Raw genomic sequence first — 13,250 nt, 5'->3', positions numbered from 1 at the left:
CCTTGATAGAAGGTATCATGCTGCAGGGACTCCTATCTTTTCCTCCCCCAGAAAAAAAAATAAATAAATAAAAATTCAGGGACTTTTACTAGATCACCTCCATACATAGGAATAAAACAAATGGCAAGACCACCCGGGTTACTGAGCACACACGGAGCTCTAGAACAGTCATTAACCCCACGACAGACCTGTGTGGGACAACAGTGAAGAAAACAGCTGGCTCTAAAACCGCAGCTAAATCTAAAGAAAAACTGCATCACTGTTCTGCCAGGTACACCCCAGCACCAGACCCCACAGTCAGATGGGGAAATATTCCTCAAGCCAGGACCCCCAAAAAACTTCTACCCCACTTAACTGCACGAGAGGAGGTGCCAAAGGCAGCCCCCACTGCACCGTGTGCCGCGCTCCGTACACGCAGGGGCCTTCCCAGGGTGCAGGAGCTGTGCGGTACCAACTGGCCCGATTTCAAGTTTCTCCACTCACATTTATGCTGCTGTCTGCCCTTTGGCACACTCTTCTCTGTCTCCCTTCAACACTCCAGATTAAGAGCAAGAGGCTGATATGGAAAACTGAAGCTCAGGTCTCGTTTAATTACTTTGCTTATTAGCCAATTTCTACCCAATTTCAGTTCCACTGAACTCTCTTTTATAGACTGAGCGCTTGGTCCATCACATGGCAAAGGTTCCAGAACAAGAGATCAGTAAAAAAAGGGCATGGTTTTGTTGGTGGTGGTCTTTTTTGGTTCGTTGGATGATATCTGGGGAAAGGCTTATTTTATTTTGGTGTTTTACCAACCTATATGCACGGGTCCCTCAATCACCTGCTCCTACAGCACTTCATTTTTCAGGTTCAAATGTGGTCTATCATTTTTCTCTTCATTCTACATTTCAGGAAGGATTTTCACATCCTAAGTGGTCATGTTTCAGGTTTTTTTTTTTTTTCAAGCTAACCCAGGAAAACAATCAGAGCATCACCTAGGTTCCTGTGGAACGGCTACGTGATCCTTCTCCCACGTGATGACAGGGGAGGGCAGCCCTTCGATCCGACACTCGAACCGAGCCATGCCATTTTCTTCCACTGTCTGCGACTCCGGCTGTTGGAAAAAGCGGGATAAGGCTGGGGAAAGAAGAAAGGAGGGAAGGTTAGTAACTCGAGTTTCTGCTGAGAAATGCAAACCTGTTATGACGCATGATTTAAGAGGAAGGCTTTTCTCGATGAAAGAGCCTGAAATGTAATCTCTCCCTTTCCCATGTCCTGCAAGCCCCCAGGAGTCTTTAGGACAGCAACTGAAATGTTTCAATGTGCAAATTTCCTTCTTGCCTCATTTTCTCCTTGAAGGCAACAGCTTGAGAGAAAAGACAGGCAATCAGCTGGTTTGGCCAGTGGCTTTTCTAAATCACTTCCTGATCTGTTCAGTTACTCCACCAGGGAACAGCACCCAGAATGAGAAAAAAAGAAGAGGGGGAAATGCCACGGCCCTGAGAGGGAAGACTTTCCCCTTGCCTTGTGACACCCCCGCAGCCCAAATTAAAACAAGGCAAGAGGAAGACCAAAGCCAGATGTCAGCTTACACAAAACAACTGCCCCCAGGTTGACAGCGCTGCAGACAAGGGTGAGAGACCGTAAGGGCAGGAACAGCTTTGCTGCACAGGAACGAACCTCACCCCACTCAAACAGACGAGATGTAGCAGCATCTCATGGCTGGAGCACGTGGGGATGCAAACAGCCACCTTCCTAAGAGGAGGAGGACGGATTTCACGCAGGCCAGACCCTCGATCACTCTCCAAGGCTCATCCCTGTCTATATGCTCCCTCCTATAGCAGAGGCTGAATGTGCGCTAACATTTGCGACTGCTCTGGGACCGCACCCTAGCCATGGTTCACACGTGGCTGGCTGATCTTCCTCCCCTTCCACACGCACAGCAAAACCCTGCTGATATCAGCAGGATGGAGATTGTCCCCCTGTGGCCATCAGCATCCGACCCATCAATAGCACAACCCCAAGGCATCTCAGTCACACACAGTTTTGGATATGCACGCGGGCCCCTCAACTGGAGCAGAAACTCAAATTCTCTCCAGCAGACCTGGCTCTTGCTTTGAATAAGTCTCCGTTGAGCCGCCTTTGCTGTTAAAGCCACCCTGAAGCACAAATCCTCCAGCGATGCTGTAACACAAGTGCCAGAAAGCCTGACCGTGGCACAACAAACACAGCAAGTCTCAGCCAGAAAACAGGCTCCATCGCTGGGTCGAGCACAGCGCTGGGCTTACAAGGACCCTGGGCGACCTTCTGGTCCCCCACAAGTATGTGCTCGTCCCCCTGCCCCTTCCCAACAGCATCATTACTTCACATTACATCTTATAGAAACCATAAAATTCTGTTTTCTTTGCATCACAGATACACATGCACACACGCACTTCATTGCAGCGTTAGCCTGAGGAAGAACGGACCACGTTGAAAATAAAATGCTTTTACATGCCCTATTTTAACCCCAGCGTATTCTCAACTGTCATTAGTATTTTTCTTTAACTTAAACGGTTATCGCATGTTTAAAGCGACTCATTGCTCTCTGCAACAGTTGCAGACTGAATTCTCCCACCAGCTGTCTGCCAAGTGTAGTTTTACAATTCAATACAAATGGCAACGAAAAACCTTTTCCTGGAAAAGTCTGAAAAATAAATCAGCGTAAGGCCCCAATTCAGGCAAACTGCTTCAGTGTTTTCAAATACACTCTGCAGAGCACTTTAACACAGCACAATTTCCAAGAACTGCACGAGCTTTTAAGCTCACGCTAGTATATTTTGCTGAACCCAAAAGTTTAAAAGAAAATCCATCAAATGCAAGAGCACTTTCAGGTTGGCACCACCCAAACAACCTCCTCCTGGTATCCTTAATGCTCTGTCCCATTACACTCTTTTCATCCTACGAGTGTAAACGAGAGAACTTTGGCAGCCTCTGAAGGGTCAAAATGCCTGGATATGTCACCAGGGGAGGCAGGAACCCCCCTAAAAAGATTAAACTTATCGGTATCTCTGTTCCCTCTGCTCCAAGTCAGGTCACTTGTTTCTCTGCCATTCATTAAGTGGCACGATCTAAGCTGATAAAACAGAGTCCCAAAGTTTCCAGGAGCTTTAGACCAGCCTCCAGGGACAGGTAAACTTATGCAGCCCGTGGTGTGCATGAGCAGCGATGCCACCGTCACCAACAGCAGTGAAAAGGCTCCGTAACTTACGGCAGGCAGCTCCTCACTCTTTTTCCCCATCTCCTGCATGGCAGCGAGCAAGCACGTTGTATGCAGCGTGCTAGGAGATGCAGGATGGCTACCAAGCCAGGCTTACCTCCAGCCATTCTGCCACGAAGTGCGAAGGGCTACGAAAGGCGGCAGTGTTTCCTGGGTCCCTGGGGTTACCCAGGGCAGGAAGCTGTCCCAAAGCGAGGGGCTGCCACCTATTCCTCCCCATCACCTGCCAGAGCTGCGCCCGCGAGCCTGAAATTCACTGCTGAGAACCAGACCCTGCCCTACGCCTCCCGCCAGCCCCACGCCTGCTGTGCTGGGCTCCAGCCCGGCTCTTCAAAAGCCCGGAGCCAAGAAATGCACCCGTGACGGATTTCTCGTTAGGGTGTGGAGGAGCGTGACTAAAGGGTGACCCTGATTAGGGAGCGCGGCGTCCCTCCCGCTCCGCGCGGCGGCCAGGAGCGGCGCGGCTCCTTCAGCCCCGGCAAGGCCGAGGAAACCCTGCCTGGTGCCTTCTCCTGGTGGCTCTGAGGGTGGGATTCGGGGACTGGGCAGCTCTGCTGCTGTCCCCTTACGGCTTTCAGGGTAGGGCCCGTGGGGATTGCTGAGGCCAGGCTGGGAAAGAAAGCCAGCTCTGGGAGCTCTGGAAGGAGCGGCCTGCCCGGCTGTGAAGGCCACACACCGACTGGTGAAGGAGGGGACAGGCAACAGGAGTTCCTGCTCCTGGGGTCTTCCGTGCACAGCAAGCAGCACCGAAGCAAGGCAGGAGGAGTGAGAACGTGTGTTCGATGCAGGACTGAACAGGAACCGCAGATCTCAGCGCTGACAAGGCCCAGGCAGAGCCAGCCTTCCCGGCCAGGTTCATCGCTGCTCCACAAGCACCCCTGCACCAGCCTGGGGCCGTGACCACGCGCTGTCACCCTTTGTCCTCCTCCTCTCTCGTCCCAAGGGGTGCCCGGGTGGAAGAGAGGTGGCAGGACACGCCTGGCACCTACGGTGTGGCCGGGCCTAGGCTCAGGGCTGCGCCCCGAGCTCGCTCTAGGGCCACAGGGGTATTCAGGAGGGTCTGTGCTCGGTAAAAATCTCTGACTGCAGGTGTAAAGAGCACCACGGCAGCTCGCCCTCAGCAACGTGCCACAGCACCATGCTCTGCACCGCTCCCTCCGCACTGCCATATTAACCCCAGCTGGAGCCAAGCCGCGGTGCCAAGGCTCCCAGCCCGGGGTGCCGGCAGCACGGGAAGCCCAGCGCCCTCCCCCTCTCCCCCCGGCCTGATCCGCACAGGAGGCCCCGAGCTTGGAAAGGCTGCCAGCCAGCAACACTACACCCCGGGCAGAAAATGCTGCCTATGCGAGGAATTCGGCCTTCTGAAACGAGCTTGCTGCTCTCTCCCACAGCGCTTTGCCCCCTGATTCTCCGTGTGCTCGCTCCCCGCGTGCCTTTCGTTATTATCGCTCGGTGTTTCCAAGATGGGGGCAACTACAGCCCCCACTGAGACCACATACATGGCTAAATGGGATGGGGAGGCAGCTGGGAAACGTGCAGGAAGCCCTGGGGGTGATTTGCCACAGCCCCGCAGGGTGGAGACAGCAGAGCCAGAGCTCAGGCTGCAGGGCCGGAGGGGCACAGGACCGGTGCTGCCCAGCAAACCTTTGTGGGGCTCAATCCTGCCTCCGTACAGATGCCAGCTCCTCACCTACTGCAAAGAGCACCCGAAAGTCACACCGATGGATGTTCTGGAGCTCGTGCAGTTATCTGCTGAAAGTTTTCTGGCCAGAGTGGTGGCAAGCAGGCAGAGACCCCCACCAACACCTGGCCCCGCACACAGGTCTTCTTCCCCCAGCTACGCACCTAATCCACAAAACAGCATAAAATCCATAAAATAAATCCTTCCGATACGACCAAATGCCGTTCTCTCAGACACACAGTGCATCACAGAGAGCAGCTCTCCTCGGGGAGAGGAGCACAAGCGTACACGTGCACTCCTTCCTGCTCGGGCTGCTCCGCCAGCTGCAGCAACACCAAACCTCGCCGTCAGCTGCTTCCAGCGCCGCGCGGTACGGGCCCGTTCCCTGCAGGCACAGCAGACATCTTCATCTGACAGCTACAATTACTGTAATTTTCTAGAACCTCCCTCGCACAAAATGTTTAAGCTAAATTAGCAGCTTTAACAAATCTTCGCAAATGTAGTTATTAGCAGGTAGAAAGCTACACCTTCCCACATCTACAATAACGCCCCTGGTACTTCCACGTGGGGGAAACCTCCAAACCTCACTCCTCAGCCGCAACAGCTGTGCACAGAGCAGGTATGATCCCACCAAGAACCCTCAGTCACTCCTCCTGCCACCACCACGAGCTGCGGGTGGTGGCACGGGTCTCAGCCGGTGGCACGTGGGGACGATGAGCAGCAAGCCGCAGGGTGCTGTTGCGTCGCACGTTTATCCAGCAGAACATGAGCTGACACGCGGGTCACGCTGGAAGGGAAAGGATGGAGGTCATCGCAGTGTTTCTAGGTTTCCCTGGAAGACACTGATGTGGCCAAGACGTCGGGTCACCACCGCACGTGGCAAAGCCGCCGATCACCGCCGTCATCTGTCCCACAAGGGCTGCGCTCCCCAGGCCTCCTCCACCGGCTGTGGCTGTACCCAGCAATCCAAGCCCTGGCCCGACGCTGTCCTGGGCGCTCAAGGCGACAGGCTGCACACCCCTGTCACACACGTGAACGTCTTCTTGGCAACTCCGACAGCAGGGCTGCCTTTGAGGCCACCTTGATTGCTCAAGCATGGGCAAGGAGCGTTTTTCCTGTCTGTGCGCGTAACGGGAGGCTTATGCATTCTGGCAGCTGCTGTCAGACAAAAGAGACGTGGGTTTTTGCCCCTGTTTCACTCCGTTTCCGTAATCACCTCCAGCAACCCACAACTCGGCGATCCCTCTTAGCACTCCGCTGTCACCTGGGCAGCCTCTGTCAATCCAGCCCTCGCCAGGGACACCGTCTGTCTGCTCCGATCTGCCTCTCCGAGCCTCCCCACTCACCTCGGCCTGACGCTTTCCCTTCCCAGGTAGAGAGCCAGCAGCCCTCACCCAGGGAAATGCCAGAGCTGCCCTCGCTTTTGGGGCTATCAGGAGGGCAAAGCTGACTCCTGCGCACCTGAAACACAGCGGCCGTGTCTAATGGAGTAGAAGAAGCGCTCACAAAGGCCACTCGTTTCACTCAGTTCCTGCACGCACCGGTGAACAAAGCCGGTAAGGACTAGGCATGGCACGGGCAGGCAGGAGGAGGGGAGTTCATCCCCACCTCCACTTGGCACCTGCCTGCAGGGAAGCCCGGCAGGATGGGTCCCAGTCCCCCCGGACTGCCTGTGCACCCACTGCAGCAGGTGCTGGGCCAGCCCGGAGCTTCAGCGCCACTGCTTCCTCGTGGTACTTTGCCTACATGGGGCAAGTCAGTCGTGAATGAACAAAGAAACGGCTCAAAGCGTGAAGAGCCACAGGAGATGACTCGATATTGTGAATACCAAATGTTCTTACTTGTCTTTGCAGCACTGAGCAGCGCAGAGCCCCGCTCAGGAGCTCCTGCCCAGGGAAGGGAACGCGCTGGGTCAGGAGCAGGGGCTGAGGCTACCAAAGCCTACCTGCTGATCGGGTTAGCTTCTTCTGCCTCGTACTGGTCAGCAGTGCCCAGGGCTGTCAGCACGAAGAATAACTCCATCCACACGTAAACAACTTTGGGCAGACTGCTGAATTCAGCCAGCAGGGAAAAAAAAGCCTTTAGGATCCTCATTTGCACCAGCTGAATGCTAATGTGGCAAGCGCTTCTGCCCAACCCATAAAAAACAGACAGAGATGCATTTCATTAATCAATTCCCTGGCTGCTCTCCCTCTGGGAATGAACATTGTATGTCAGGTGCATTCGTTTGCCACAGAAGCAGCACCTTCCCATGCAGATGGCAATAAAGGAGACATGAGCACACACAAGGAGAGACAAGCTGGAAAGAGTTCACCTGAAATCCCTCGTTCCTGGGAGAGACATCTTACCTACACTCCTCTGGAAAAATCCAGGGGAAGGGAAAGGCAATTTCAGTCTGCCTCCTGTTTTTGAGAGATCCCCTGGTCTGGCAAAGCCTTCAGCTGCTGTCAGGACTCTTGCTTTCTACAGCCATGCTCACGGATGCCACACGTGCTTGGCCAGACCTGCGCCACCAAACGTTAAACACATCACGGTGTAACGTGGGTGTTAGGACGTCCTCTCTGGGCGTTCACCTACGACAGCCCTGAACAAGTTCAGGAGCACCTCAGCCCCAATTTCCCTAGACTAAAAACACATTTCAGGCCTGAATCTCAGGGTGCACTGTGCAGCCGCATCCAGCAACATTTACATAGGCGGCTGTACTAGAGAGAAGTGTTTCTGTGCTTGCGTTATTCTCTCACCTCTCTTGTTTGGGAGGTCAAGGAATCATTTATTGACACTCACATACTTAAAATAGCTCCAGCAGCCATTTCTGCACAGAAAGGAATTTTATTCTTGAACGCTGCACAAAGATTCGGTAGTTTAGATCTTAGAGTGTTGTTCCGAGACTGAACTGAAGACCAGCCTGAAGAGCTCTCTCTTTCATCTCTTCCATTAGAGAGGGAGATTCACCTCAAAACAAAGTCCTAAAACCAAGCAGAGCCACAGATTCTCTGGCACACAGACAGACTGACTGACACACAGACACGCTGAAGCCATCAAAGTCACGGCGTCACCAACAGGGAGGGCAGCAGATGCCCCTAGCAGGCTGCTATGATCTACGCCAGCGACCAGGAGCAGGGAGAAAGGGGAACTCGGACCCCCTGCGTACAGCCCGGCCCATTTCCAGCGCTTTCTGCCCTCACACAGCCACCCACTTCCACTTGCCCATCTCTCAGTGATCAACTCTTCGATAAAAGAGCCGGTGCTCAGACTCAGGGCAGTGCTCCTCATCTACACCACCGGGAAATAAGCCCACCACGGCCTTGGCAGGGGCTGGCAGAGCTCTCAGAGCCACCTTCCCATGCAGACAGTGCTGACTGGGGGCTTTGAAGCGTTGGTTTCCCCGCAAAAACAAGCACTGGCTTTTGGAGAGTGAGGAGAGTCCTGTTTTTAATCGGTGGCTGATGGCACTTACCTGGGAGAGTCGCACAGGATGTTAACAGCGGGTCAAGAGCGAGACATCACAGCTTATTTGGGTGCTATCCCAAATCCCACCTACACGTCATCAATAGAATTTCACTTCCTAGACATTATCTTAAACTCTCTGGGTGGTAACGGTCTGCACAAAGACCAGAGGAAAAACAGAAAAACACGAAACACACTTACTTGAAAATCTGACAGCAGCTGTTTGACTGGTGACAGCCCCTAGGGAGCTGTGAGACACGCAGGAGTAATTACCCTCAGCGCCAGCCCTCTCGGGATATTTGCTGTCCTTTGCCACAGCCTGGGACGAGATGAAGAGTGATCCATTCGGAAGCACGTGCAGATGTTCCTGCTCCACTAACGGAAAGCCATTCTTCTTCCACGTGATATTGATCACCTGCTCAACGGGGGCCAGGTTACAGTCCAAAACCACCGCTTGGTTCGGCTCCAGTATCACCTTTGCAGGACCAGCACTACAGCTCAGCTCCAGAGAATCCCCTTCCAGCAGCCTCCCTGCAACGAAAAGACAGCGGTTCCTTGGGGGTTGCTTTGCGGGGTTAATCACAGCCCACTTTTATAACAGCACAGTTTCTCCACCACACATCTCTCGGGCTGCAAGCACAGCCTGCACCACCTCCGCTGCTCCCCCTCGTGCCCGGCAGGCGCCTCTTCTCTCCGCGCTTGCTTTTTCCACGCCGGGTTCAAGCAGAGAGGATCAGCTAGAAGAAGGTGGCATGGCAGCAACAGCAGCAGACACCCAAGATGCAGCAAGAGCCCCAGCCTCTCCTTCACGTGGCAGAGCTGCCCGTGAGAAGTGAGGGCTCCCTCCCACGTGCCGCAGACCTCAGCCTCCTCAAAGGTTCAGATCAGCCCCCAAGGAGACAGCTAAACACAAGCCAGGGTGTTCGAGCCCAGCTTGGGAAGCCAGTGCCAACAAGGGCAGCCTGGCTGGAGCAGTGCTCCCTGCAAGTCCCACTGCAGCCTGAGGCTGCTGTGGCAAGAGCTGAGCACAGACGTGGTCAGAGCACTACAGGGGTAACAGAAGCCACGAGGCCAGGCCAAGGCCCCCGAGATCGAAGGACAGCGCAGCAAACCTGTTCGGAGGAGATGCGGGATGGGTTAAAACGTCCTCAGGGGGAACCGGCAGAAAAAGCTGTGGCTGGGAACCCAGAACAGCAGCGTCTCCCAGTTCGCGTAGCGGGATATTCATTTCAAAGGAAAGACGACAAAAGAACGGTTAAAAACGTGCCCTGCTACCTTTGGCTGCTTTGTCCCATACAGCCGTACCCAGAACGAATGCACGGACGCGTTTTCCCCGCTGCACCAAAGGCTATCCTGGCTGCAAACCGGCAGTCCGAGAGGCTGCCGCACCGTGTCTCGCCCGGACCGTGCCCTCGGGCACCCCGCCTGCTGCGGCCGGAGCCCGGCGCGGTGACCAGCAGCCGGCGGAGCTCAGCAGGGCCCGGGGCTGGCCCATTTCCAAACCCCCGTACTCGCAGGAGAGCTCCACCTCCCGAAACAAGGCTTGGTGTTTCCTAAAAGAATATTGCCATTAATAAAATGCATTTGCCGTTAGAGTTCTCCAGAGACACTAAGTCAATGTTAGCTGGCAGCGCTGCTTCCACACACCAGCAATTTCAATCTCTGCTGTGCTCAAACCATCACCATCCACTCTTTTTATGGCTCCGCTCCAAATTATTTTGTCACCGCTCCAATCAGAAATGTTTCCTGCCTCTATAACAAGTTTATCAACACTGGATATGAACCACATGGCTCCCTGCCCGTCTCCTATCGCGGAGGGCTACAGATTAATTTTATAGGAATTCAAACACCCTATTAAACCTGCTACTACCTACTGCTGATAAAAGGGCCGCGTTTTAAAGGCGCGTGTGTTAAGCACGCAATTAGGGGCAATGACACGCAGAATTACACGTGCGGAGAGATGGAATAATTTCGAGGCGTGCGCCGGGAACTACAGGTGCCCCCGAAGGAAGGAGCTCGCCCTGCCCATGCTCGGGGCTCATTCGGTGCCCACCCAAGCTCACAGGGACAGGTACGCACCAGGCCTGCCCCGATTGCTGGTTGTAGCAGCCCACCGAAATGCAGCCCCCAGCCACACCATGCTTGTGATCGGGTCTCTCGGTTCGTCTCCTTACGCCCAACGGGATGCACGTGGGCCCCTGCTCCCCTCCGTGCCTTTGACCAATTCTCTGAACTCACCACACGAAGCCAGAGATGACCACGAAGTGATTTCCGGACCCGTCAGCCACCGCAGCCCTGCCAACTTTCTCTGCCCAGGCCCCTCAGGCAGCACGAGCACGGCTAGGGAGCAAGCTGGGGACCGCAGGGGCTGTCACCAAATGCCCGATTCATCACGTCTCCTCAGGAAGATTAGTCCTTTCAGGATCACAGCAAGCTACGAAACTCACTCACTGACTCCACAGGAGACCAGAAGTGGTGGGAACAAAGCTGAAAGGCTGCTCTGGGAAGACGCTGCCACTGGGAGCCTTCCATCCAAACAGCCACTGCAAAAAACCGCATGAATCAGGAAAAATGAAGCAGGAAGCAAGTTCCCAACAAGTGCACGGCTCCGGCTCTCTTTGTGTTCTTCCCCTGGCCTCCTCCTTTAAACCCCACTGCCACCATCGTATTTTGGACACCCATGGGCAGCCCCAGCACCACAGGCACCGATGCTGGCGGTGCCTCCTCTTACCTTCCTCCCTCGCAGAGCTTCCCAAAACACGGCACGGCTGGCGGGGCACCGGGCATCCCGTGTGCCATCGTGCACCCAGCAGCTGTCCTGGCCCCTCCAGACCCTCCAGGGGCTCGTGCTCCATGCCAGGCACTCCTCCTCATCACGCAGCAAAACAGCCTGAGTCTCTGTCCTATTTTCTGTTTTCCTCAGACTGCAATTAAAATGGTAGTTTGCTGAAAACACTCCTCCTCTTCAAAAGGTGCAGCGAGATGGGGCAGCTGGCTGGCTCAGGCAGCCAGGAATAGAGCAGAGCTCTGCACTGCAGCTTCCTACGCCAGCACAGGTCAGTAGGAAGCAATTATCAGCCTCTCAAACTTCAGTCTTTTAAATATCAACCTGCTTGCGGCGAAGTAAAAACAGCACCACGGCAGAAGAAATACTTGGGTTTTTAAAAATACATGATGATGGTTCTATATCCCTAAATATCGCCCAGCTCTTTTCCTCTAAGACAAAACCTGGACGGATCCAAGCTTCTGGTTGGTATGTTAAAGAAAAAAGGGGCACTTACAAAACTCAGTGCCAGATTGCAGAGCTCACCCACGCCAAGCCTGATGGGCTGGTTCAGGCCTCTCTCTGCTAGATCAAGAGAGGAGAAAGGACCACTGGAGGGAAATGCACTTGAAACTGGACTTCTCAGGCAACTGTTCTGCCACAGAACACACCAAGGAACGTGCCCACACCACGAGCAAAGGATCCCCCACAAAATACTGCAAAGGATCCCCCACAAAATACTGCAATTTTGGTGGACGGGCCCTTTGCACACACAGAGGTTGGAGCAGCATTGCCCAGGATCCAGACTCAGTATTGCAAAAAGCCTCGCTACGGCTGCAGCCCTTCGACGTTCAAAGAACGGTATAAACTCTCCCTGATGAAGCAAAAAATACCTTCCAGGCTCTGAAAATATAGGAGGAGGTCTGGTTCAAAACACCGCACTAAATTAGCGAGCCTGACAATGAGATAAAAGCCCTTTCAAGGGAAAGGATCAGAAGGGAGTAAAATTACTCCAAGTGAGATCAAAGACAAATGAAATCAGGAATGTTAAGTGCTTACAGAAGCTGCCGACTATTTCCAACTTCCATTCTTCATCACACGGTGACAGAACTGGATACGACCCCGGTTAAACACCCAGCCACACGCAGCCTCCTGCTCCCCTTCAGCCCCATATGTACTGGAGTAGTAACAAACGCAGTGAAAACCACCCAGAAGAGCCACCTGCCTCGTCCAGCAGAATCAGCTCCTCCAAGGGATGTCGGCACCAGCACGGAGCTGGGTTTCTGAGCCAGAAACATTTCCTCTTCCTAGTTCAGGTGGTTCAGCTACAGACCTGTGTGATGGAGCTGCAGAGCTTGCTGCCTTTGGCTCCTCCTGGATGCAACTTCAAGCATCGAAGCCCGGCAGAACTGGAAGCTTTCAGCTCATGGATTTCTAAACGGAGGGCCACAAAACCCTGTAGAACGTTCCCCTGGGGGGGGGGGTGACGCTGCACGTACATTCAAAGCAGGCTTTCATATCACGGATGTGCCAGCCCACCAATACCCAGAAATTACCTAACACAACTGAGAACATCTCGCAATAACTCTCTGGAAGGCAAAATGGGGAGTGGGGAGAAAGGAGCCAAAAGCAGAGCGGGGATTTGCAGGGAGAGAGGACCAGGGCACTCTGTGTCCTTCCAGGTACCAGCAGAGCTCGTACCGAGCCCCATGAATCCCAGCAAATTGCTGAGCTATAACAAGGCAGACTGTAGTGGCTTCAAGACCATAAATATATGTGCAAATAAATATATGTGCACATATGGGTACGGGGAGCGTATATATGCATGCACACAGTTCTGGAGGAACACGGGCGTACTGAAACGTTAACGTGCCCTGAAATGGAGGGCCTTTGATTTGATGTTCTCTGGCCCCAGCTCTGCAGGGGTATTTTATTCTCTCCCATGTTGCTAATACCTAGGATACTTTATGCAATAATAAATAGATAGATAAATAAAATAGCCCAAGAGAAAAATATTCTTTTTCCACATCTATTTCCATCACTTCCTCGCTCCTACCACCAATCCATCCACTTCTGCTGTCCAGGCTCAGTCAAATAAATGGAAAAGTCTCCTGTTGAGC

General features: G+C 53.7%; 1 protein-coding gene across 6 annotated transcripts in view; it reads right to left on the bottom strand.

Moving 5' to 3' along the window:
- IGDCC4 (immunoglobulin superfamily DCC subclass member 4) overlaps positions 1-13,250 on the bottom strand; it is an 89,425-nt gene that overhangs the window by 48,618 nt on the left and 27,557 nt on the right. For 3 of the 6 annotated variants that reach the window (XM_048076260.2, XM_048076262.2, XM_048076261.2), the window contains exons 2-3: positions 8,568-8,897; positions 975-1,116 (exon numbers count right to left, since the gene is read on the bottom strand). In XM_048076260.2, the coding sequence (XP_047932217.2) occupies positions 975-1,116; positions 8,568-8,897 (472 nt within the window). The remainder of the gene's footprint in view (positions 1-974; positions 1,117-8,567; positions 8,898-13,250) is intronic. The other 3 variants (XM_048076263.2, XM_048076264.2, XM_067003498.1) reach the window with 1 other exon arrangement.

This window comes from Anser cygnoides, chromosome 11 (genome assembly GCF_040182565.1).
Source record: "Anser cygnoides isolate HZ-2024a breed goose chromosome 11, Taihu_goose_T2T_genome, whole genome shotgun sequence".
NCBI lineage: Eukaryota > Metazoa > Chordata > Aves > Anseriformes > Anatidae > Anser > Anser cygnoides.
This window is presented reverse-complemented; position numbering and strand designations above follow the sequence as displayed.